The 27,121-nt window shown below is 40.1% G+C and overlaps 1 protein-coding gene across 2 annotated transcripts; it reads right to left on the bottom strand.

The window, feature by feature from the left end:
• Positions 1 to 2,082: 2,082 nt before the first annotated feature.
• Positions 2,083 to 26,316, bottom strand: ddhd1a (DDHD domain containing 1a). 2 transcript variants are annotated; one of them, XM_067613510.1, is made up of 14 exons: positions 24,999 to 26,316; positions 23,239 to 23,415; positions 17,707 to 17,808; positions 14,174 to 14,302; positions 12,258 to 12,405; positions 9,360 to 9,469; positions 8,925 to 9,031; positions 8,559 to 8,821; positions 7,653 to 7,728; positions 7,223 to 7,372; positions 6,859 to 6,923; positions 6,588 to 6,760; positions 5,843 to 6,040; positions 2,083 to 5,665 (listed from the first exon to the last, which is right to left on the bottom strand). In XM_067613510.1, exons 1-14 carry the CDS (start codon positions 25,789 to 25,791, stop codon positions 5,478 to 5,480), a joined length of 2,679 nt encoding a protein of 892 aa, XP_067469611.1. In that variant the 5' UTR covers positions 25,792 to 26,316; the 3' UTR covers positions 2,083 to 5,477. The 2 variants fall into 2 exon arrangements, with proteins under 2 accessions (XP_067469611.1, XP_067469612.1); XM_067613511.1 differs by lacking the exon at positions 17,707 to 17,808 and having other exon boundaries at positions 24,999 to 26,315.
• Between the last annotated feature and the right edge of the window lie 805 nt (positions 26,317 to 27,121).

The raw sequence follows: 27,121 nt of genomic DNA, 5'->3' as shown, positions 1-27,121 counted from the left end.
AGTTTCTCTGTGCTCAATGGAAATCTGAGTTTAAGGGGTGGACCTGAGCATGATTTGTGACATCACAACTAGTTTGGAAGCTAATGTTGTCCAATATGCAACTTACACAAGCGTGATGTGGAAACTTGAAGCCTCTAGTGCACATACACGGAGAATGGAGTTTCCAGTGAATTAGGAGACATCTTGTGTCCAGTAGTTAAACTTCTGAAATGAACAATATATGTATATTCATCGATTATGGATTTTTCAATGACAGAGATGGATGAGAGGGACTTTTAAGGATTTTAATGGGGTAATTAGACATTTTTTGTGTGGATAAACCATATTAGACAGATATTATTATTCCAAGCAGAGTATTCTTTATATACTGTATCTTGCAACATGCCTGGAGGGGATCTTGAGGTAAATCAATATACGTAGTTGCTTCATCTTTGTGGAACGTTCACATATAAATGTCACACATCCTTTTTCTACTGCGTTAAAAACTATACTTAACTCACACACAAGGTCAGTCATTATATCAGGATCTCATTACATTACAGAAACTCAATAACAGCTCACTTTGATTTTTTTTAATAGACTGTAGACATCTACACCAATCTATAACAGTCTCCTAATATAACCCTGTAACTATGAGAAAAGAATCTCGTGCAAATCAACATAACGCCCTTTCTTTCCCTATGCACCAATTTCAAAATGGTAATGGGACATTTAGTTATAAATGATCAGTGTCGGTGAAGAATGCACGCATGCAAGTCATCAGATTGTGAATTTCAAAGAATTTCTTCATCAGCCAAACTCTGATCGACTGAAGATAATATCGTCTGCAGGGTGTTGCTCACGTCTTCACTGCTGCGGATGAGTTATGGCATTTTACTGTATACATGCATTTAATGAAATCATCACACAAGTGACAAGTTTGGAGAAAAGTAAAGAGAAAGGGTGCTATCTCCTTTCTTTCCAGAGCTGCAGAACAATACACACTCCTACACACGCTCTCCAAGCAGTCTGCAGTAAAGACCCATGAATCATCAGCGTTTCTGGCTCAGACCCCCGGTGAACTCGCTCAGCTCCAAGTATCCAGCTCAAGAGCTCCAATCCTCAACTCAGGAATCTGGGCCTTTAGACTACGGTCTGCATCAAAGCGATTTATAACCTCTCTCCCCGCAGTTCTGACCCCCTCGTCAGTGTCTGGCGGGCGACCCATTGCCTTTTATAGGCTGTGTTTTAATTGCAGAGTAAACATTTGAGTCAGTCAGATGCAGAGCAGGAGAGTCAGATAGGGAGCTGGCTTGGCTGTTGATGTAAATGAGGAGGGAGAGAAGTGGACGATGTGAGGAAAGAAGTTTACACTGTCTGCATGAGTCGCCTTTGGAAAGAAAAATGACTCTTTTGGCATTTAGACTGTAGTTGGTATGATGTTCAAGTGGGTATTCAAGTGGAATGACATATAATCAAACTTTTCATGTATTTTATGACAATTTAACATCTTACTGACCTACAAACATAAATTATCAAGGTATAAAATTATAATTAAGAGCATTAACAACTGTCAAAATAGCTCAATTAGCTTAGGGCAATAAATGGGAACAAAGATTGAGAGAGGGCTCTGAACAACAGATGGTCAGTAGGAGTCTTTGTTCCAGTATTACCTATAGATGGCTGACCTCTCCTGGCCAAACACAGAACAGCAGGCCCTATTGCATTATTTATGAGAATCACCTCAGTCCTAACTGCTCCCATCTGTGAGCCCGGCCTTTGCAGATGTTGCTAAACTGTATTAAAGTGCTAGTGACTCCTATTGAAGCCACAACTGCTGGTGGATCACAATACGGCCTATTCATGATCTATAAGTCAGCTTTGTTATTCGCATCAGGGGGTTGCCTCGGAAAGAATCTGATCTGTGTTTCAGATGAACAAATAGCTCCATTGTCCTCGGAAATCAGTCTGGAAATGAGCAATGACACCATTTTCCTCTGATGATTCCAGCCTCCTCCTACACGACAGCATAAACGGATTCCAAATACAACATTTTTCCTTGTTTTATCTGGTGCGATATGACAGAATAAGAAAAAGTAGTCATTTTAATCCAAAAAAGAAATGCTTTTAATAAAAGGAAATAAATACAGTGCTTTGGATGGCAGTTAGAATCCATTACAGGCATGGGTTATTGCACAGCTCTAGGGACAGACAAAGAACACTTTCCCGGACATCCATTCAAAGTTAGAGCAACAGTGGTGCCTGACATAAATTTAACATAGTTCATTCAATAAACCCACAGTAAATTGTAATGCATGTTCTCTTTTTCACCCAATGACAGATTACATATGGCTGCAGGTCCTTCCTTAATAACATCTAAACATTTTACTGTAAAGACTGACGGTACACTTGTGACATTACTTGATTTTTTTTTTTTTTTTTTTACTGAATAATGGCTTCAAACTGGTGTCAACATCTACAAAACATGTTACAGTAGATGTTTCCCTGATGCTTGCGGTGCTTTGTAACAAGAAAAATATACTGTCATCATTCAAAATGCTGTAGTCAAACATGTCTACACAGATTTCTCTGTAATGCTCTCCAGTTTAGTTGCTAAATTTTTAGCAGGCAGAGTGAACACAGTTGCAAATCTGTGCTTTAATCGAGAATTGCTCTGATGGAAATTGTGCAAATTTCACATTATACATTTTGGAACCACATAGCCAAATCACAAACACTGGCAGAAACATTGTTGTTATTGTTAAGCTGGTCCGTCCATACTCCGTCAGTGTGTGTTCGTTGTGTCTGAACCCACACAGTGAGATTTAAAGATGCAGAGGCAACAATGGGACTGTCCTTGTATTCTGCATTATGTCTAAAGGTTTCAAAAGGTAAATTGCATGCATGCCGTCCAAGTAACAAAGTACATTAATATTGCTGACCACTTTTCTGCATCTATCACTGCATTGTAACACATGCTCACCAGAAATGAATAAATAAAATCAACAGGCTGTTTTTTAAACATTAATTTTGTGCAATTCATAGCCGACGAATGTGCAAGATCCACCAGATCAAATGTAGAAACACTTTCAAAACATTCTCCCTTATATGTCCATGCTTCTTTTACTACTTCCAGACTTTTCTGTCATCCGATCATCTGAAAGGCAGTCTGGTTTCAGTCAGTAGGCCTTTGCACACATAACACAGACTTTTGACACCAATAGCTGGTTTCCATTCACTGGTGGATAAGTCAACAACAGGCCTTGATTGTGTGGAACAGTAAAGCAGCAGCTTGCACCATAGCAAATTAGAATAAGCTCTTGATAACTACGATAATATTAACAAGTAGGACACAAAGTAAATTTGACAATGACAATAATCAAGTCTGTCACATTTAACTCCACAATGATTAATCTGAGGATAGTTCCACTTCTTCATCCATTGCAAATGTCTTATAAATGATTTCGCTTTCATCATTTGTGGTTTTCTAGTCATGACAAACACAAGGTTTTTAGATGCGTGTTGGCACTCTCTGCAATGTCTTCTTACTCCAATACCAACAATACGACACCATGCAAAGCGAGTAAGCTTTCAAACTTCTTCATAATTATTACTGGGCGTGTTTGTAAAAGGACGACATTAGAAAAAATAATAACATACGCACCATCATTATTGGAGAAAAGTTCATATATATGCTCTGACAAACCTAAGGCAAAATTCATGATAACCAGCAAAGTATCTTTTGGAAAACTAAAATCATAATTTGCAGTCTTCAGTTGTCCACATTTTCTTAAATTTGGGGTAAATTTGCAAATAGTGTCAATTAGGAGATCACATGTCTAATGTCAGGGAAAACTCAAGTTTTAAGACTAAAAACCCTTCTTTCACATAAAAGTAAAAAGATCCATTTCTTTAAGGGGAAAGTGTGAATAGGTCACCGACTCACCAAAAAAGGCGAAGGAGAAACAATTAACTTTTGTTTGCCATGTATCACAAAAGCCTCAAAATAAAAAAAAAGAAGCTGCTTTTACCTCAGGCCAATTGCTGCTTCATGGAGTATGAACTAGACTTAGTATTACTGAAGTCAAGCAGCGTAACAAGCTAGACACATAAATTTTATTTGGCCACAAGTTTGAATCCCATTTCTCAAGATGAGATCCAGGTTTATATCCTCAACAGCCTGAAAATCGCTAGGAAAAATATTTTTAAGAAAAAATACATCTAGTTCCTCTGATTTCATCTAGATATCAATATAAAAGATATGAGCACTGAGAATTCCCTCGTAACTTATCCTTAATATAGAATGACTGAAATTAGTCTGAGTGAATGGGATTGTTCTGAGTGAGACATCTTGTCTATTAAATGACATCATCAAGAGAATTGTAGATTTGGATTCATAAACTCTGTTAGACAATAACTGTACATTGTCTATCCCTTGTTTAAGGGTGGCGATATACATGTTAGGTTACGAGCCTCATGTGGTTATTAAACCTCTGCTAATGTCACATGGAGACTGCAGTAATGTAAGGTGGTGAGCTGTGAGAAAATTCTGTTCTAGTGAACTGTACAGTATATCAAAATGTTTTAATTGGTGCATATCTATTTTAAGAGTCTGATGATGTTAAGAAGAGGCGAACATTTAAAAAAAAAAATCATCAGAGGAAGAAAAAGAACCTAAAAGTAGCATATTTGTTATGTCTTTCCTCAGACTCCCAAAACATTATTAAAGGGATAATGCCCTAAGATTTTGTTCAGAAAAACTAAACAAATATTCTACATTGTTTGGCTAATTTTGAAAGGCATTGCACTTGCTTGTTAGCGTTAAGTTTTTCAGATGTAGTCGCTAAAGGTTCATTTTAAAGATAAAACCACTATTTCCTGACAATTCTATTTTTGCTTCCATCATGTCAAAGAAAAGGTGAAAAAGATCAGACACAGAACTGACAGCCTCAGTGACCAGGGATCAGGCAACTGTGTTACAAGGCTCCAGACTGAGTCTGTAGGAGAGAGGCTGGATTGAAGCACTGATGCTATGATTAATAGGAACCTCATTGACACGTAATCAACAGGCTGCAACTATTTGAGTTATAGTTAAAGTTTTAGGGATGAAGCTAGAACTTTCTGCAACTGGGTGCAATAAACCCATACGCGTCAAACTCTTTAGACTCGTATTCCACATTTATATGTAACTTGTGGTCATACTGGCAAAGGGTGCACCTCCTTAGGGGTTCCTGGTCCAATACTGTCACCCTTAGGGTGAGAGATTGTGTACAAACTACACAAAAATAAACAAAAAATGCACAAAAGTATGGGGTCAGTTTGTCAGAAATGATTCCCATGTGTTCAAAGAGCTGGAAAACAGGTAGGTATAGGAAAAAAAAAGATTAATAGTGTATTTGAACAGTTTGTCTGCATGAAAATAAATGAAGTCTAGTTTTGCATCTTGTCAAAAAGATGATGCCATTCAAGTGGGTATGTGTTGTAATTAATGTGCCGCCTCAGTCTGGTTCCAGGTTATCTTCTTCTGGGTCGGAGGGCATGTTCTTCTGCTTGTATATGAAGGTCAACAGGAAGAGTGCTATGTCATGTGAGCACCAGTAGCCTGTGTGTGAGGTCACTGCTGACCAATAGCGGCTCTCCACCAGACCTTCTCGGAGCTCAAAGTCGACGCGCTGCTCCAGCTCCACTGAAGTCAGAAACAGAGACATTATCATTGTTATTTCCACGAAATACATTTGTCAGTTAATAAAAAATACTTTCCCAACATGCTTTAAATGTATAAATGAATTATCTACCAACAAAACAAAAGTGAGACTTTCTCTAGGATTGCTTGATGCTGGGCAGGTACAATAAGTGAACTAACATGATGTGTCAGCAGTAGGTGAGGTCGGCCGAATCATACTGGAGAGGCCGTATGCAGACTGGCTTTCTGTCCGCTTCTGCTCCTCTTCTTCAGAGTTGACCCCTCCCTCAAGTCCTAATGACACTGAAGGCTGGCTGTTGGAGCGAGAGAAACGTGAGAAAAGGATGCCTCCGATGCCCTTCCCTATGCTCGCCGCTCCTACAGTGAGGGAGTATGGAAGAGAGAGAAAAAAAAGAGGTCAGCTGGGTGGAATGTAGTTCAGAACAAAACAAAAGAGAGGTAATAAAACCAAAAAATTATTTAAAAGTACAAGGGACCACAGTGTATTTGCATCAATTCTCCATCTCTCCACATGATGGCCCTGTTGACACACTTTAGTCCAAGGGAACATCTTATTTAAAAACATTAATATGTTATTAAGAACAGAATATCTTTTCTTCTCCACCCCAGACACATTTCACTACAGTATCCTATCCCCATACATTTATAATAGTTGAATATAACCTGTTTTGGTTGTATTCGACAGTCTTCTGGACAAATATGCAGTTATGAACCACATAAAACCAGCAGTTTCAGAGCTGAAATTTTCAATAATACGTACTGATTCTGTGTAACCCTACAACTATCAGATATACTTTGTACTGATTCTTTCCAAGATTGTGACAGATGCTGATGATGAAATGACCCATCTAGTCATGTGCATTATCAGAGCTAAGTTATTTGAAAAGTTATGAAAGTGTCTTACCCAGTATGCTGGCCTTGCCCAAATTGGTGATAGACTCTCCATAGTGTCGTCGGGCGAGGACAGGAGAGGTGCTTGGGCTGGGGATGCTCTCTGTGTCAGATGCTGGGTCTTTGACTGGGTTCAGGAAGGTGGGCCGTATCTCATCATAGGGTGTGGGGTTAGTGGCACTACACCTGATGGAGAAAACCAACCCAAAATATCATAACATATATGTTTCTGTGTGTATTTGAGGGATAACGCTAAGTGTTTTGATAGTGCACTAAGTTCTTACCAGTGTATTTGAACAGGTGCAATATTGCTATAATGTTTGAGGATTAGGGGCTCCAGTCTGTAGGCCTGAGGAGAGCAATAAAACTCGGTTAGCTAACAGATAGATGACTAAACTAAGTTAAGTATTTGAAGCTGTCAAATGGGTACAGTGCATATTTTCAATTTGCACGTCTGACTAAATTGTAAAAGGCTGGTTTCGATTAGCGGAGCACAGTGGAAAATGTCAAAGCACACCATAAATGTGTGTGTGGTCTAAGTCAAAAATAAAAATAACAAGACAAGAAGAGAAAAATCTAGACTTGCTGTCATAACCATGAGTGAAAGAGAGCATCTGCATGGGCTGGGGCAATGAAAGGAAAACTGACCACAGGGTCTGTAGGATGGAAGACATTGAAGAGCCTGCTGCAGATGGAGGTGGGCAGGATATGGTCCTGGTGGCAGCTGGTACCGGGGCGGATCCCTCTCAGGGCCAAGAACACAGCCAGAGGAGAACCCATGCAGAAGAAGTTCTCCACCTGAAAGACAAAAAGTACTAAGATGATATACATGTCCTAACGGGAGTCTTTGTTATTGACATAGATGGTACTGAGATATGATCCTTTTTTGACTAAAATAGGGCAACAATTCAATAAACACCATTCATGTTTCATTCAATATGATACAATGTGTCTGTGTTGTGAAGTCTTTCTAACAAATATCATTGCAGCAACACAGCAACCGCTAATATTTATCTATTTAGAGTATCACATTGTAATGGTATACATATTGTATTGTTTACATAGTTGGGTATTTTACCTTAAATTTGAGTGCTGGGGGTGCTGACGGTTTAGAGGCTTCCAGTGTTTCAAGTTGATTTTCCAGCTCTCGTAATCTGTTAGAAGCAGAAAGGGGCACAGTGTACAGGAACTTCTCTGAAGCCACAGTTTGACAATTAGGCTAATTCCAATATAATTCTCCATTGATAACGCTACATATCCTTTTATAATCTGCTATTATCCCAAGCTACCTAGACATACTACGCTCGCCGAAGCCAGTCATCAAACAGTCTTTGTACCACTCACATCAACAACCATTTTGCCAGCAGCTTCTCTTTCACCAAGGTAATGGCGCACACAGTAAATTATATTGTACAAACAGAGAGGTGGTGCAAGTGAGCTACATTCCCTTCACAATATTCTGCTGCCTCACGAAACTCAAACAAGACAAACAACTTGCTACCTCACAGTACATACTGTACTATGTGTGCCAAAGTTAGAGACAAAGGTTTTATGTTGAATTTGGAGCAAAGAGTAGTTGGAAAGATATGAACATCATGTGTTATTTGTTCTTAAAGCTGAAGTTGAATTTGAAAATTGACATAATGAAGTCCAATCAAAACATCTAGCTAGTTCATTTTTTCCCCTCTTTGTTCATTTTTATACTGCTGCTCTGCAAACTCATTAGAATATAGTGTTGGTGAATTTTATGGAAATACCCACACTGCTGTGTTGGTAAGTTTTCACAGGATCTGTAGTTTTACGTACTGTGAGCTAACAAAGTATTGTTAAAATCATTTAAAATCATCAGTCTCAATTTCTAATATAAGTGCTGTAGTGGGTGCCCAGTTGAATATATATAAGTAAGTGAGTACACCAGGAACAAGCTCAATTTTTTCTTAAAGACTTCGGCTAGCAGTCACTGATCTAGACTAACCAGTCTTACCTTGTTCTAGTGTGCCGCAGCTGCTCTAAAAGATGTCTCTCTTCATAGGACATCCAGCGCAGGTCCAGCTCCTCTTCCACAGCGCGGTGCTCCTGCAGACAGAAGCGCACAGGATCCCAGCCTGTCATGATGTCATAGGTGATGACGCAGCCGAGGGAGTGAGACACAATGGACACCTTGCCTCCCCTCTCCTCAAACTCAGGGTTCCGGGAGCAGAAAAGTGTGTACAGTCTGTTTAGCTCCTGTGTTAGGCCCTTAGTAATCTAGAGAGAGAGAGAGAGAAAGAGAGTGGAGAGGTTTTAAGGAGAAACAGTGCGTCACAGAAAACATTTTTTTTTTTGTTTTTTTTATGTGTGTGACTCTCACCTCATCCCGGTAAAGGGGGCTGTTGTAGTACATGATGTCCATGGCACTGCTGTTGAGAAGGTCTCTTAGTCCTCTCACTTTGTCTGGTGTGATTGAGTCTACCGTATCTACAGGAACATACCAACAATATCACAGTACAAAACAGAGGTTTTAATGCCACACATTGGTGTCTGTATTTATGTAAATAGTCAACAAAAACTTTAGAAACTTGTGTGTTGGTGAGCTTGTATCTCACCATGTTGCTTTATTATTGAATTAACTGCATTGCATACATTCAAATAAGTCAGACTGACGCAAGAGACAAATACATCCATTGTACACAAAAACCACACTTCAAGTGCTCACACTTAAAAGCACAAACCAAACACATGAATAGGAATAAATACATACATACAACCACACAAATGCACTTTCTCACAAATACAAATCACAAACCTCCATCCAGAGCCAGTTTGGAGCGCCACTCGACAGGCAGGAACTCCACATGTTCGTCATTGTGCTCTGAAAAGTGCTTCTCCTCCATCTTCCTCACACCCTCCCTTAGCCTGAATAGACACATAATATACGTTGTTTTTAATCAGAGGCCATTATGATAGTTATGTTGGCTGACAGGACAACACGTTCTCCTAAAAAAAAGTGCTTGATTTAGAAACAGCGTCATCAGCACATTGTCTGGGCAGCAGTGTTTTATAATGACAGGTTCTGAGTGGATGAGTAACATCCACTACGTATATTCAGCCCGCTACAGACTGACTAGGGAGTCTGTGTTTGCACTCTTACAGACTTTAATGACTGTCGGGAAGAGAAGAAGAGATGCCCATTTTACTGCTCATTGATGCAGCAGCTCCCCTCATGCAGCGCACACACACACACACACACACATACAGCACTGCTACTAATCCTATATGGGGCAGCATTAGCTCGCAGGATGCGCTAAATACACAAAGAGACAGAGGGTGAGGTAGGGTGTTGACATTGGTAAATGGAGGCTGAGAGGCTTTTAGATGACTGGGAACCTAATGTAGGTTTGACAGAACTATCTACAGGCGAGAGTATCTGCAGGGGAACTTAAACGCTCTGAGTGCTGAATTACAGAGCTTTCTGTGCTTCACAAGATTCCTCTTGCTTTTATGTTGGCATTAATTGGGCAGTGAGCTGCTTTGACACACTAGATTTCGCTAAAATTATTTTTAGAGAGACACTCCCTGATTTTGTTTGAGAGCATAATAATGTGCTAAACTCTAGTAATTTCCTCTTTTGCTGCGAATGCTGAAACTCAACTAAACTGTGTCAAGTTTCAAAACATCACACATATGGGAATGAAAGAGAAAACCTTAGATGAGAGAAAGAAAGACACAGAACTAAAATTGGTCTATTAATCTAAGTAAAAGGCAAAACAAGGAACTGGCTAGACATATCGGGTTGATCTTTCCTCTTGGCTGAGGAAGGCGTGTAACGCTGTAATCCACAGGGAGTTGGGAGTGAGGCTTAAAAGTGTTCTGTAGCTTGACTTGGTCTACTTTACCTGCTTAGCTGGCCTAAGCCGCAAGCAATGGGCTGACTCTAACTTTGTGACAGAGACACACATGGCACTGGTCCGCATGTTCTGTACTACTGCCTGAAATGTTCAGTGGTGCCGTTCGCAGCCAGATATATCTTCACACAAAGACACAAACATAGAGAAGGACTGTGCCTGGCTTAAGTAACAATTCAGAACTGACTGATAGCCTATACATTGTTGAGCCCCAGTGAGATTTCATGGGTGTACCACTTTATAGACAGGCAGCGACTCTGTAATAATTTGCTTTATCAGCTTTCTGAGGACAGAAGTGAGTATTGTGTCACTCTAACTTCCCCATTAGAGTGACTTCTACACAAATATCTACTATTGAGAGGTTCCTCATTAAAACTTTAGGCCTTTGAAAGACAAAACGTAGTCAGGAGGTTAGTTAAAGGATCAACTAGCAGTGTCAGACCATGCGGATAGTCTCTTTTTTGTGTGCCAAGGTACTGAGATATCTATTTCAGAGAGTTGTGCCAACGCTCCACTAAAATGGAAGGACATTTTTTTGCTGTGCTGCTCAAACCACTGAGAAGTTATATTTGGCACAGCTGGAAGCACATGTTTAAAATCTGGATTGCTGATATTGGTGTAACTGGTTCACTTCAGTTTTAACACTGAGATATCACGAGTATCAGCTGATAGGATATAAATAAAATTTGTTTAGCTTTTTATGTTCTCTCAGTTTGATTGTGTTGCATGCATATTGCACTGTTTCTCTATTGCTTATGTTGCAGTCCCTCACTAAATGCAACGTATCTGGGAAATATATTTCTCTCTTTGCTCGTGGTTTCTCGAGTTTCAGTGCCTTGTGTTCTCTTGGCCACCAGACTGCAGGAACATTGACAATACGAAGTATAAAGTGTGTGAACAGTGAGAAAAGACAAAGAGAGTGAGGAAGATTGAGAGAGGAGGGGAGGAGAACAAAACACAAAAGCTGCAGGTGCATTGTTGTCCAGAGAAATGCCTTGCATAGCTATAACTATGGGTGTCTTTGGGTGAACCAAACAGAGGGAAAAACAGAAAAATATGCAGCCAAAGTATGAATATATTTATATATTTTCATGACTCCACGTGACACTACTTATGAAGTTCTTATATAACAGTACCTGAATTCAAATACCTGAATAATTGCTGTGTATTTATAATGAGCACTGTTGTGTTGCATTCCATAAATGCACTAGTTAAATAGTTGGCAACAGTGTTGAACAAAAAAGTAATCTGGAATCAGAAGAACCTGCCAGACAGGTCGATATCTGAAACCCTTCATCAGTATAAAAACACAACATGTGATGTAAGAGCAGTTAGGAGGACGGGGAATAGACCACACAGAAAATGTCAACGTGTATTTCATAACTATTTAAAGGAACAAGATATTATCAGGCTTTTCTAGCATATCAGAGATACAAAGTAAATAGAAAGAAGAAATAGATGATCTTTATAAAAGCTAAAGATAAAACAGAACAACAGGATGAGAAGTGTGAGAGACAGATTGTGCCTGGAACAGAGGAGAATAGGAACAGAGAGCAAACAAACATATGGGAATTCAAACATCACATCATCCCAGAGAGATTTCTTCTCATTATGTGCTTGCACTTGGAACTGGTTTTGGTTCGTGTTCAAGTAAAAAAAAAAAAAAGAGTAGAAAGGAAGAAGTTGTCCTTTATAAGCCTGTCTTAGCCCCTTTACAGATTCCAAAAGAATAAAAGTAAAAACTCGGTGGTCTAACTGACATCTTTTCAGTCAATTTATCTTATCTCAATTTAACTCACATTCCCGTGTTTTTAATAATGCGTCCCTGGTCCATCTTCTGTCCAATCCCATGGACCACAAAGACAACGTGTGTAGTCTGAGGGGGTCTGTCCTCTGGGGAGGCCTCCTCGACAAAACCTCGATGGAGCCGTGTTCCACTACTGGAGGCTGGAAGAGGAGAGAGAGCACAGGTTGGATCATTATTTTTAGTAGCTGGTTGTTTGTGTGTGATTTTTCCTTTAACTTTACTGTCCAGCAAACTTTTTATACAATATTTTCTGTACTGTATTGCTAAATAAGCACATCTCCACTTTGTCCACTAGAAGGCTATAAATATCCGGGTGTTTAAGTAACGTGCTGTTCTGAGTCCAAAGAGGCCAGTAGGTGAGACAAAGTCCTGCTGTGACTGTGGCCCGAGACTCAGTGGCAGCAATTGTAATGTGCCTAGAGGACCGAGTGAGTGTCCTTATTTAGAATCTACAGTCTAGTCCAGTCATGTGCTGTATGGCAAGGTGATAGGAGCCAATGGAATTTACTGCTGTCTGGATAGCACTAAGGAGATTTCCCCTCACTGGGCATTTGTGTGTCAGGGGGGATTGAGATAACCAATGCCTGCTTCGCCTCTTATAATCTGTGAGCAGGAGATGAAAATGTACCATAGAGCTAGGAGTTTGTAGATCAGATTAGACTCATCCATACAGATCAAACATCAGACCTGGGGTCAAACTGAAGTTGACATCTTTTCAGGTACACTTAGGCCATTTGATCAAACCTAGCTCTGAAAATACAGATGGAGACCGCATGATTTTCTGGGCTAATCCAGTTAAGGGACTGGACTATACCCAGCCACGTTTAAACAGCTGTTGGATAATGGCAAATAGCAGCACACTGTGGATGCAGTAATAAGTGTGTCATGTGTACATAAGATGGGCAGAAAAGTGGGAACAGGTGTGGACCTGGTCACATAGGGTATCAGCAAAATACCAGACAACTGGGCGGTTAGCCATGAAATTTTATTCAGGTCAAACTACTGGATGGATTTCCATGAACTTTGGTACAGATATTCATATTCATGCCCCCCTCAGGATGATTTGTAACAGCTTTGGTGATCCCTTAACCTTTCATCTAGGAACATAATTAGGTCAAAATTTTATTTCGTCCAGTACTTTTTCTTATGACCAAATAGGCCTACCTACAAAAATAATAACATTTTATCAGACTCAAACACTGCGTTTAGTGCTAATGAATAAATGTTAGCATGCTAACATGCTAAAAGAAGACGGTGAACATAATTATTACCATAATTAACAGCAACATGTTACCATTATCACCGACTACGTTCACATGCACACTCATATTCCACTACTATTCCGAGTATGACAATATTCCGAATTGGATACAGGCCATGTAAACAGCATATTCCATTTGGATATTCCGAATTAAGCCTTATTCCGAATGTCAGTGAGAATGTTAGCATGCTGTCATTAGCATTTAGCTCAAATCATCGATGTGTCCAAGTACAGGCTACCATGGCCGCTAACATGGCTGTAGACTAGTCTTGTTTGACTAAATGTTTGGCATCATAGCAACTATAGCCAGAAGCTCCAGCAAAAGGGATAACAAACTGCTTATATTTTGAAAAGTGTGACATGAACTTGGTTCAATAATTATAAGACAATACAGTCTTCAATGTACTATAAATTATGTCATTGCTAGTTTCATAATCTATATTTTTTGAGTAATATGTATAGTAATGCAATCCCTTGTAGCAGGAGTAAAAATTTGATAAAACCCTGATTAAATCAAATTATTTAGGCCACATGCTGGTCTAACAGTAGATTTCAAACTAAGAAACACAGACACAAATGCATATAGCATGATATAGTTTGCCCACTGTATTATTTGGAACGATAATGACAGTGTGTACACTACATACCTTTGGAGAAGCCCAGTTTCTGGGTGACTGTGCGTGCAATTTTGGAAGTGGTGGCATCACTGTAGAGGTAGACCTCGTCCACACTGTGCCAATCCACATGGGTCCGACTCAGCTTCAGACTGTGGATGGCTGCGGGGAGGGGGCAGTGAGAGAGGAGTGAGTGAATGAATAGACAGAGGACAGAAAGAGGGGCATTGGCAGATGGTGTGGGAAGTTGGGCAAAGGAAAAGGGAAAACGATGAAGGAAAAAGGATCACCAATACAAAGGGTTGTGATTACAAATTTTAAGGTGAGCAGAGGAAGAGAGATTGAAGACATAAGAATTACACCAAGTTGTGATCATCTTGAATGCAGTAAAAAAATAGCCAAAGTCTAGGATTGATCTATTCAAACAGCTCAATCAAATGCAGTCTAGAGCATTGATCTGCGATTAGAAAGAAAAACAAATCCAACTACCACGCACCATGATTGTGTATATCAGCTCTTGCTTGTCCGTCCTGCTTATGTATCATCATTCTGCATAGACTGAATGTATTTATGTGCTTGTGCTGTAATAACATAAATCAATTTTCACTTTGAGTTCAGTTTTTCCCAGGTTGTTACTTCACAGTGTAATGCAGGGACTGGAGCAAGTAAGAGCAGAGGTATAGCTAGAGAGGAGACACCATTTGCCACAGAAGCTAAGAGTGATAAATGAAACTGGTTGACTTGAGAGAGCTAAGCTTTCTATCCCTGAAGCATGTCCTTTACATGTCCTGTGTAGTTAAGTTCATCTAGATGAGATTGGTAGAAGGCTTTGGCACTAGTCCAGTACACAGTCATGGCTCTTTGTACTGCTCTGGACCAATCTGGGGATTAAAACCCTTGAGAACGGGGTAAAGTACTTGGAGAAATTCAATGCTCCAGGTACTAATATAGTCTTTCAAGAAGCAAAATGTGATCCAAAGACCTTCTGAGTATATTTTCTATCTACTATACCTTTCATGGAGAGAGAGAAAAAAATGACTTAATATGTGTGTGTGAGTCCTGTGCATTCTTCCATGGGTTTTTTCTTCTCTTTCAGTATCTGGACATTCAGTATTTTAGACATTCCTGGGTAATACAGACATGTGACAATGTCTACAGGGCAAAAATGTGTCCAGAAATGTCCTTACACGTTTAGCTGTCTCTCTTGTAACTTCCCATGTAAATTAATAAAACAAGATACAGTATATATCAACAGAGCCAATGTGTTTGTGTGTCACATGGCGAAGATCAGCTGGGCCTGTGCAGCCCGGTGGGCTAATTTCTTCATTGGAAACGCATGACCGGTGGGTAGAGCGAGCCCTAAAGCGGTGAAGATGCAGTTTGCATCTTCACTGTGCCCTGTTCACTCAGAGGGCAACCAGTGTGAAAACCAGGGTGTGGAAATAGACGGACATGCAAGGTCTGGAAGAAGAGTTTGTCACAAGGAGCAGAAGTTTTGGAGTGAAAGGCACTAAACAAATATGGGATAACAGAGGGCAAAGACATCTGAAATAATTTAGGACATCCATTCTCCCAGCTAGATAAAATAAAACTCATGTCCATTTTATTCAAATACAATAGAAAACCCGAGGGGAAAGACCCCGTGGGGATTCCTATGTCACATGTTTCCATTTATCTTTTCAGATCCTCAAATGAAACCACTCAGCAGCAAAAGAAACACATGCTTAATTTCTACCACACCACACATATCACTAAACCACTATGACAGCAGCAGCTAAGGGAAACAATCCACTCTTCTGAGAAGAGTACCTTTCACCATCCAGTTAGGCTACATCTCAACCTGTTTAAAGTGGCTTCATTTTCTCATTTACCTCATGCACTCACAAGTGAAGACAGGGGAGAGAAGAATTTGCCATTAGGTCTACACACTGTAATACAAGGATGGATGAGGCCACTTTAGACTGTTGAGCTGTATTTGTAGCCAAGTCCACTGTAAAACAGGAGGAGGAGACCGACTAGAATAGAAATTATGTTAAACTTATCAATATCAAATGTTGGTTTTGATGGCATATACAAGTGAAGATGTAGCCAGTAAGATAGAGACATGCTAAGGGGTTGTACAAAGACACTTCCTGTTTTACAATGAAAGGCAATGCATTGTGAAAGAAAGGGTAAGGAAAGGGAGACCAAAGTGTGCTGAGGAGCTGGCAGTCAAGAGTTTACTAAGGGAGTTCTCTAACATGGCTATGGAGACTTACTGAGGGACATCGGGTGAGGGAGAGGGTTAAAAAGTAAGGGGTGAGGGTTGAAGGATGTGACAAAGAGTAGGGAGGAACTGAGTAAGATGTGGAAGTAACAGATAACTGGTAAATAGTGTGTGGGAGAGTTTGGGAAAGGAGCAGGAAGCATGGAGCAGGGAGGAGAGGAGTTAAAGAGATGAAAAGGGAAGGGCTCCTTAAATTAACCATAAGTACAATGTGCTATGGTAGCGGTCTGGGGCTCTGACTTTTGTTTTCTAAGGAAGAGTAACAAGATACTAGTTACAATTATTGCTTAGCTAAAGCCTGACAAACATGCCAACTATGTCCCCTACATCAGGTTCCTCCGCCTCATATGGAGACAAGACAGATTATTAGTGCAATGTTAATGCAATGTCAGTAAGCGTACTTTTTGCAGTACTGTAATACTCTAATGCAGGGGTTGTGTTATGCAGGAAAATCAACTGTTTGATAATGCACAGGTTCTGTCAAGGTAGGCTATACTTTGGATACAAAGCTTTCTGTTAACGGCGACTGGGATTTACTGTAAAATGAGGACACTGACCCTAAGACCTCTCTGTTTAGCATTTTTGATGAGGGTCAATAGATCCAGAACTAGGACACTGATGGACTTCTAAGAGGCCGACTCTATACAACATGTTAGGGGGCTATAGTAAAGGGCCACAATGGCTCCTCTGTTCAGCTCATCACTTGTGCTTGGCTCTCAACAGAGAGCTTTGTTCATTGCCCTTAGAGAGGGAGCTGGTGACGGTGGTTCATTAATGATATGGTCGAAATGCCAGAGGGGATGAGAGAGAGCAAGAAAGCGATGAGAGAGAAAGGGGTGATGAGGTTGGACAAATAAAAAGGGGTAGAATCAGGTGGCTTTTTCGAGGACCAGTTTATTTCCACTGGTTTAAGGGGTCTTGTGCTAGTAGCTGAGTAAACCATGTTGTCTGCTCAGTATCCCAGCAGGAAGATGAGAGACAGATACACAGGTTTCCTCAAAAAGCAGTAACAGCAACAGCAGTAGTACCAAACTCCGGGTCACAGCACAAAGGGAGACGTTCTAGCAACTAGGCCCAGTTAAGGCTGCAATGGAGAACTGGGAGAGCAGCCTAAATCCATTTTTAGCACAACCATTTCTAACTGAGCCTAGGTCTAGCTCTAAATATTAGCTTTTAGAGGTCTGCACCACAAAGAAAGGAAAATGTAGTTCCACAGAGACCTACGATCTACAAGGAGAGAGGGTATAAACTAGCAGATATAATAAAGTAAAAAAAAAAAAAACGTTGTATTTTACAGTACCTTGGCAGCGTTTGCGCTTGTGACATGTAGTTCTAGCACTCGTCTGATATCCACTCCATTTGAACAGAAAAGGGAGGTAGAAAGGGGGCAGGTGGGAGAGAACTAACAACCAAGAGAGAGTGAGTAATGGCCATTACCCTGGTGTCAGTCACACAGGCTACCGCTGCCATCAGTCTTGAAAAGGCAAATCTATCAAGTAGCGCTGCTATCAGATAACCACCTCAAGGCCCTGGAGCCTGGTGGCTGCAGGCAGATACCTTAGAAATTAACTGAAACAATGCCTTCGTAGTAGACTTAGTAACTGAGCCTACAGTCCATTATGCAGCGCTGCTTGACACATGCCCAAGATGACTGAGGTAGCTCCTGAATTACACTGATTATAAAAAATCTACTGTCTTTACTGTGAGGTAAAGACTAAACATGTTATTAAGTTAACCACCATTTCTTAACAGAACATTATGTTTGTCAGTACTTGACTATGGTAGGTAACAAAAGTGTCATTTGGGGGATACCAAAGGGTTTCCAACAAATACATGACTAAAATAAAAAGAAAATACAAAATAAAACCATGTCATATAATAAGAGGCATAGGGACCACAAGTTGGTCAACATTTTCAGACCCATTTGTGAAAAAAAATGAGACAAAAATAAGAGCATACACTCTTAAAACGCATGTTTTCATTTGGGTTAATGAATAATTAATAACAATTTTAGGAAATTGGTGTTGAATTCCACTAAAGGAGGAAGGAACATACTGACTACAAACATATAAAAGGATCAGCATGAGAAATGAAATGAGACTATGGTATGGTTTATTTTTAAATTCAAATTTTTAACTAATCCAAATAAATCTGTACCTGAAGGTGCTAAGAAAGAAATCTTCAAGGAGTGCTAGCTTAATATTGGCAAGTGAAACTGAATACTACTCATTGTGGATTAAAGAGTAAATGTAAAAATGCAATTTTTGCACATGTTCCTGTGACTGTGCTGCAATGTAGGCATTGGTGTAAGAGTAACACAATATTTTTTCCACCACTGTTATATTAAGATTAAATATTTTCTGTTAAGTAATTTAAAGCCTATACTGGTAAGTGGGAGTGTTTTTACAGTGAGAATAGTATTTATACTATTATATGTGGTTTAATGTCAACAAAATATAATTTAATAGCTAACCAGGTTTGTGTGCTATGATCTAATCAGTTATTTATAATATGTCATAATTGCTGGTAAACATTTACTATATTGAAATAATTGGTAAAATACATCCATCCATATATAATTACCAAACAATTACTTACTAGTTAAAAATCAACATTAACTAACAGAAGCTCCATAAACATTAAATCTATGAATGAAGTCTAAATGGATATCTTGATTTGACATTTTAAAAGGCCTCCTCAACATTTGTTAATCAAATCGGCAAAGTCCACGAATCGCAAATCTGACTAAATCATTCATTCCGTGACAACACAGACAACAGACTTGCAAATGTCAGCAGTGTCTCGCTCAGCAGAGGTGAAAGGCTGAGGAGGAGAGACCTGCTGAGTGCACAGGAAGTTTGTTTTCTGTAAAAGCTATCAGTGAAGTCAATTTGGACATTAAGGCACTGATGGATCCATCCATAAAACATGTGCTCCCTAATGACTGTACATATGCACAATGCACAGCATCCTCATATGGATGTCACAAGGGACAAATAGCCTCAATTTGTGTGGTAGCTTGTAGTGTATGATGGTCCTTTGGGTTGAGGACACACTACATGGCTTATAGCTCACCTGAAGACACAAATGAACCAATATACCACTCATTTCCAGATCAGACCAAACAAGACTAGACTTTGTTTTTATACCTCCTGATGATTTCAAACATATATGATATTTTGAGCACAAGTGATGACCACATCCAACTTACTGCCGAATGATTGGCCATCTATGATACAAGACAATGAATGAATAAATAGGTAAAACATTTAATAAAATCCCAAGAGCTAGTTGTTAGGTTTGTAATCTCTTATTTTAAGCGTGTGTCAGTCATCAGTCTCTCTGTGTTCCCAGCCTCACGTGCTGCTTTAAATTACTATGTAAGCTGTACAAAAATACCAAACGTACTGTGCTGACAGATGACCTCGTGCCCAGCCCGCTGGGTTCTTGCTTGATTTTTCCTTGACGTCTGAGAGGCCTGGCGGACTGGGACACACCCTACAGTTTCCACAGCCCTACCGCTCTATACCCACATGCACGTGGGTATTTCTCGTAGTTCTTAAACTAACTGAATGGGATCCTCTTCTAATTAAATATTTGTTCTCTTTTTTCTATTTCATATGTGCTCTGAAAAACATTTTCCACAGTCAGGCTTGGGGAAAAAAAAACAGTTGCTGCTGCTTTTTACAGATCAAAGTTGGGAAATACAAATAAAAACTTTAAAAGACAATTTATAAATCTATCAACTGTATCGACCTTGTGGCTATTTTCAGCTTCAATAACAAAAAAATAAGAGCTGCAAGTGCCTCTCAAGTGCCACAAGTTCACCTTCTGTGACCACTGTCAACTTTCCTCTGTGCTCAAACAGCAGCAGACACTCTTCAAAGAAAGTAATAAACAGTAAACACAGATAAGCCAGTAAGGGCTAATGAATCTGGGAGGGGGAGGAGAATTATGAAATATCTTTACAGGTTAAAACTAGTGTATAAATTTTGATCAGACATTGGAGCTCTCCATTCACGTAGGAAACCATCTATAAGGGTTAATTCATCTTTTCAAATACATAAAAGCCATCAAATCAATTCTTATTTCTTCTGATACTGTGAATTAACTAGTGTCAAGACTACTATTTGCATTTATGACCACCATAGTTTAATTAAAATATTGATCTTTCTTTAGTAGAGTACACTACATCATGTACAGGTGAATGTTGGATTAAATAAATGATAAACTACTGGCTGCGCGACAGCAAAAAGATGAATTGCAATGAATTAGAAGGATGAAGGATGGATCAACAAACGACTCTCTCTCTGTACATTCCTAGAGATTATATCAATGGAGGGACCTCTCACCTTTATGGACTAGATAATGAAGAACAACAGTCATAGAAGGGCATAACAGCACGTCTCGAGGACATTCCCATCTTATCTGGAATGTATATGATCACGTGTATTGTATATATATATATATATACAGTGGGGTTGCAACTATCGATCAATCAGCCAATTATTTTCTCAAATAAAAATCACAGGGATATTCATTTCAGTCACATGGGGAAAAGTGGTACATCTTAGCAGTTGGGAGATTTGAACTGTAAAATATCTGGCATTTTGGCTCGATTTCTTCCCCTTGGTGGACTGATGGTGCTAATCATTTCAGCTTTAATATATAATTCTTTGTATTACAGTCTTTGTGTAATATGACTGCCTCACAACTCATTTAACTAACCTATTGGTTATGAACCTTCTGTATCATCTTCATCTTTTATTTTGTTTTATCATAGTTTATCTATTTTCCGATTTAAAAAAAAAAGATTTTTTTATATTCAGGGGGAGGAGGACAGTCTGTTGTCTTTAAACAATACATACATTTTAATTGTCAAATTCAGATTCATGAAGAATCAGTAGACAACTATGTCTCAGAAAAGAACAGGACATCCATGCACTCTTTTGAAGTGTGAGTAATAGTCCTGCCTACATTGTCATGTTATGCTTGCATAGCATGCTGGTATGCCTTCCATATGTGTTCTGCTTCACTAACCTTTAGTCTCAGCTAGCTACTGAGGCACAAGGAGAGAGAAGGGTAGACGGGACAGAGAGATGATAGGGAGGAGGTGACAGTAAGAGATAGCAGGGGAAATGTATGTACTGCGGCACTGTCAGAGCTCAGCCCGCTCGCTTTATGATCCATTTATCAGTTGTAATGCGGTTCAAGGTAGTCTACTTATGGCTGTAAAAGCTCCAGCTTATTAGTTTCAAGATAAAATTCTGAGAAGGTTCCCTTTAACAAAGACAGAAACAAAGTGAATTAACAGGATCTATCAGCTAGACTAAAGAGTGTAAAACAATCTGTCAACAAAGGCAGTGGGAAGGTCCCAAACAGAAGTGGGCTGTTTCCATGTACATGAAATGAATTAAATTATAGGAACATGTAAAAATAAGACAAGCCTGGGGTTTCTCACTACGTGATGTGGTGAGCAGATTTATACGGCACTCTTGCTGTAATGCATCTCACCCACAGGACAAGCTAAGGTCATATGATTTGTGTGTTGTGCAATAGAAGGACCTCCTAGTGTAAAAAAAAAAGAAGAAGCAATTTATGTGCCTTTGTACTATATCTGACACACCTTACAGATGATCTGATTATGATCATTCTGTCTTCTGTGACTGTTTATGTGCCTGTGTACATATACAGATATTTAAGTGTCCATGTGTACATGTACACAAATGCTTGTGGAACACCAGTGACCTTTCGGTTTTGTCTTAACGAGTTCAGTCTGAGGAAGCTAGAAGAAGTGGTAGCACAAATGGTGGCGAAGCAAGCAAGACTGGCCAATGTATTGTAATCACTTTCCCCTGCTCTGTTGATGGCTTTATTTTTAGGCCTTAATTTATTCTGAGTAGGGGGGAGCGACAGTAATAGAGAGTCGGGGTAAGCAATGAAAAAACAGATAAATGGATAGATTTGTAATATAAATCTATAACCTATTCACTGACTAAGGCGTTGATTATGACTATGATTTATCTGCCACTATATAATTTAGGCATCACAATGTAAGATTTTGCATGTTTCAGTTACTTTGGTGATGTTTTGATGCATGTTTCTGTCGCATTCATCCGCTCAGTTTTCATAATACAGACTAAATGTTTTCTCACTCTCTTCAACAGTTGCTGCATCTTTTTCTCTCTATTTATCGGCCACATTCACACACCCACGCATTAATCAGCAGTCAAGGTCCTGTAGATCTGGCAGCCTTAAGGAGAATGCTGAATCAAAGAACCTCTTTCTTATTGCCTTTCACAGCTAAAGCCTGCTACATCTTTCCCGAGCCAGCCCTGCGAGAGAGAGAGACGTGCCAGAATGTACGAGCTGCACCTGCTTTACATTGGGAGGATGACATGACAAAACCTACGCACACGTGAATGGAAGCACCTGTTCCTTTCGTTCCTGAGAGGTAGGGCTGTCACATAATTCACCATTTATGACTTACAATACTTTCCTTCTGCCTTTATTGTGAGGATGATGACTTCACTATTAATGGAATTTATAACTAATAACACCCATGGGAACATTTTAAGACCTTGCTGCTCTAACACAACACTGTGTAAGTATTATTTTACAAGATACTGCCTGCCTGGAATGAAAATACTGCTGGGTTGGCAAATCCACCGGTAAAAAGATGTACAATGTTTATGCTACTGGTAAGAAATCAGTCACAATCAAGTTATATCTACTTTTATTTATTTAAACCTTAGTTATAAGAATGGATGCTTCTGTGCTGTGTTGTTATCTCAACCTTATTGTTCTACCCATGCCCTTCCCCAGAGCTCACCATCTTTACTGTCGACGGTTCTGACGACCAAATCCGTTTCGAATGTGTCCTGCATCTGTTGCCCACGAAAATGGCTCAGGTGCTCCTGCTCGATAAGGTCACTCTCCTCTTCCTCTAAAGGGAGCCAGGTACCATCAATGAACCATTGGCCTCTCATCACTGGAATGTGGTCTTGTTCTGTATGACAGTAAAAATAGCATACATTTAGTCACAGATGCAAAAGACTAACACTTTTGGATGTGGTGGAATGTGTATGTTTCATTTTGTTTGGCTCTGTATATGTCATGTAGAAATTCTCCCAAGTAACGGTGCCACTACAGTCGCTTTCTAGGAACCGACTCCATTGTTCATCCTTTCAGAATGTGTTGGATGATAAAAGCTGATTTCCATTTAACCCAACAAGTCTGGCAAATCCACGAGGGCCAAGTCTCAGTGGCTTATGGAGCGAGGCCAGTTTTGATTACAGTCTTGACTGACACCATTAAATGATTCACTAGTGGTGAATAAGAGTGTAATAGCAAATCTGAATGTAGGCACACTTGGAAAGAAGACAGAGACCTTTCAATCACTTTCTGTACATTGTGAGATTGCTCTATTCTGGACAAATATAAAAACGCATTACCATCTTCTTATTTACAGTGACTGCAAAAAAACAAGTCACAGACAGGTCCACCACAACGCTAAGATAGACACACAAAAAAGACAAACTGAAAGAGGCTCACAGTAGATACTATTCGCTCATTTGTTGAGGTGGTTCATGTCTGGTCAGCAAAGATAAGTGTGTGTGCCTATATGTTTCAAGTTCCAATGTATGAGTAGAAATATGCAGCTATTACAAATAAATGCCTGGACACCTTACAAAACCTTATTTTTTAACTTCTTATACCAAAATATCTGGGGGTTTTGCTTCTTGGATTACTGTATATATTTTTTTTTAAAAACCCTGCCCCTCCACTCCCCACCTTACATAAACAACCCTTTCTCTTCCCAAGTGGTGTCCAGTTGGTTTACTTTTTAAAAATAATCTCTTTTTGTATTAGTTTCCATCTCGAAATGTAGTGCCTTGAAAACTTAAAACACTTACAAGACACTGTGTTTGCAGACATTGACCAAGCTGAAACAGCACAGCAAGGGCCTTTACAGAAAACAAAGGGCTTACATCTACAACATGAACATCCAGAAAAATGACTGCTTCTCTAAATGTCACTTGGCGTTAACCTTCAGAAGAACCAGCTACCCATGAACCCTTTCGTCACAGTCAGGTTTTCTGGAGCTTCTATAGTGACTGCCTTCATTTATTCCCTGCCTTTTCCTGGAAATATCCATGAATTAGTAAGCACAGATTAGCTAAACCCAACTGACTGACTTCCTGGACTGTTTGGATGTTGCCAAAAGTAAGTAATTAGGTCTGCTTAGCCAGTGAAAAGTGTCACATAACCCAAACCGCAAAATAATGCATAACTTAACTAAAATGAATAAATAAACAGCTGAGTGTATGTATCTCTTACAGTATAGGGGGTGGATGTTGCTTGTAATGACTCCCTGAAGAGATAAGGCTCACTAATCTGTATGCTGATAGCCATTATACTGCAGAATGTGCGGTAAAGTGTATGTAGTATATGTACACTGCAGGTATTAGTACTATGGACATGCACTCAGTTGGTGATGCTTCTGGGACCTGCCACCGTGATTTGTGACTGATGCACACCAAAAATATGATTTTATAGGCTTTGATTAGGTTTTTCTTTAGTGATACTTACGCTTCCAGTAAACAGGATTGCATTCCCTCTCTTTAACATCCACTTCATAGAGTCCTCCCCGGACACAGACAGGCTCTACGTTGATTTCAATGCTGTCAGGGTCCCTCTCATCCGAGGAGACGGTGGATGTGTCCTGAGACCCCCGGCCTCCGTGCACACTGCTGGTCCTCGTCTCCACCGGCACTGCGCCGTTGAGCCCTCTGCTCTCCACACTGTTATCACCGCACTCCTCCTCCCCGCCGCTGACCTGGGAGCCTGCTGCGCCAGGGTTCAGCTCGCAATATTTACGAAACATGACCTCAATTTTAAGTGAGTCGTGCCCGACAAACGGCTTCCAGGTTTTCTTGTCCTCTTTGTAGAACCACCGTACCTCCTCCGGACCGAGTTCCGTGACCACCTCGTTGTAGCGGTGTCTGGAGCTGTTGGACCTCGACCTCTTCCTCCTCTCGAACAACGGACCAGCGTTGTTCCCATCGTTGTCGCTGTAGTCCAGAGAGCTGCTGTCGAGGTATGCTGTCGGGGAACTCAGGTCCAACAACAGCCCGCCTTGGGTGCTGTGGTGTCTGGAGTGTAGAAGCGGCAGGTGTCCTTCCAGTCCAGACTGGACGGAGGACATCCCTGACTGCAGCTTACCGTCCATAGGGCTCATCTCGTGACAACACGAAAACACATCGTTGCCCAAAGCCCACTCCTTGTTGTTGTTGGTAGCGTCAACGCTGACCGGTGAACCTTTACTGTCGGTGCTCAAAGAGCTAAACGTGGACGTTTTGGTTGTAATGTTGAAACTGCTCATAACTATTTGAGCAACCCAACCTCACTAACGTTACCTCCTCGTCCGTCACTTCACCTAAAGCAAACTCTGACTACTTCGCAACAGCTACCGCAAGATATCATGCTAATTTTTGCTAAAAAAAAAAAAAAAAGACAGCAGAATTAAACACCTCCAGGTAAACTCCCTCCTCATTTGCTTGAATGCAGCAGAGCTGTCGCAGCATCAGCTTGTTAGCTTGCTAGCCAGCTACGGCTAATGAAGCCGGTTGGACAACTCCGTCCGTGGCTAGCTTATTAGCAACGTTACAACCGGAAAACCTGTTCGCCTTTTTTATCCTACTCCTCTAACTAACACAAACCTGCGTCATATCACTTCCCTGTCATCGAGTCGCTTTACTCCAGCTTGATAGGAGTAGTTTTGCTGTCACCATACTTTGCGTGTTCCGAGTCTCTGTGGAATTTCAGATTTATTCGTTGTCCAAACAAATCTTGCATAGAGACAGTGCTGTAGTATGCGTGTGCGCGACTTGACAGCTGACGCATAGATCACAGGATTCGTTCGTGAACGCGCACGTAGAAACTGTGCGAACGCGACGACAGGTTTTTTTTCCTCCTCCGTTCATAAAACGCATTCTTGTCATTGTGCAGTAGATGGAGACAAATGCCCATTAATGGTTATTGGCGTCGACTTAAAGGACTGGTTCACATTTTTTCTTAAAACAACAGTCAGACGCCCATATGGACACTGAAAGAAGTTTTCCTTGCTGTAATTATTGTCCCTTCATAATGCATTTACAATGTAAGTGACGAGGATCAAAGTCCACAAGCCTCCTGCTGTCTAAAAATGTATTTTAAAAGTTTATCTGAAACTATTGTAACTCATACTGCTGAAGCCTCATATAAGCTTCAGATAAATCTTTAAATGCGTTTTTGCACAAAATTACTGTGTGAACACACTGTGGGTTTTGGCCCCCATCACTGACATTGAAAGTGCATTTGAAGGGGATCTTTTTAATAGCCAGTATGAACAGGAGGAATGATTACAGTGAGGACAACCTCTTTCAGTGTTCATTTGGGCAGTTTGAGTTAGTCATATCAAGTAGATATCTGCCACATGTACGTTCTTTGTTGCATAAAATTCCCTCTTTGTGTTTCCTCAGACAGTGTTTCCCTGTTGAGCTGTGGTGCAAGTATAGTAACAAAAAGAACGACTTTGCACTAAAAAGACTGTAACATTAAAATATATCTTCTTGATTTGTCTCATTTGGATGGCTGAAGCTTCCTATTAGCTTCAGTTAAACTTTTAAATACATTTTTGCACAGGAGGAGGACTGTGGATTTTGTCTCCCATT

The sequence above is a fragment of the Thunnus thynnus genome, chromosome 16 (genome assembly GCF_963924715.1).
Source record: "Thunnus thynnus chromosome 16, fThuThy2.1, whole genome shotgun sequence".
NCBI lineage: Eukaryota > Metazoa > Chordata > Actinopteri > Scombriformes > Scombridae > Thunnus > Thunnus thynnus.
The sequence above is the reverse complement of the archived record's forward strand: the minus strand, read 5'-3'. Positions and strand labels throughout refer to the sequence as shown.

What these genes read in the sequence shown, in the direction of transcription:
- ddhd1a (XM_067613510.1), bottom strand. Translation starts at nt 25,791, where the DNA reads ATGAGCAGTTTCAACATTACAACCAAAACGTCCACGTTTAGCTCTTTG. An exon ending in CAATCCTGTTTACTGGAAGC is followed by an intron (nt 23,416 to 24,998) that starts GTAAGTATCACT and finishes ACTGTCATACAG; the next exon opens with AACAAGACCACATTCCAGTG. An exon ending in CTGCGGCACACTAGAACAAG is followed by an intron (nt 7,729 to 8,558) that starts GTAAGACTGGTT and finishes TGCTTCTAACAG; the next exon opens with ATTACGAGAGCTGGAAAATC.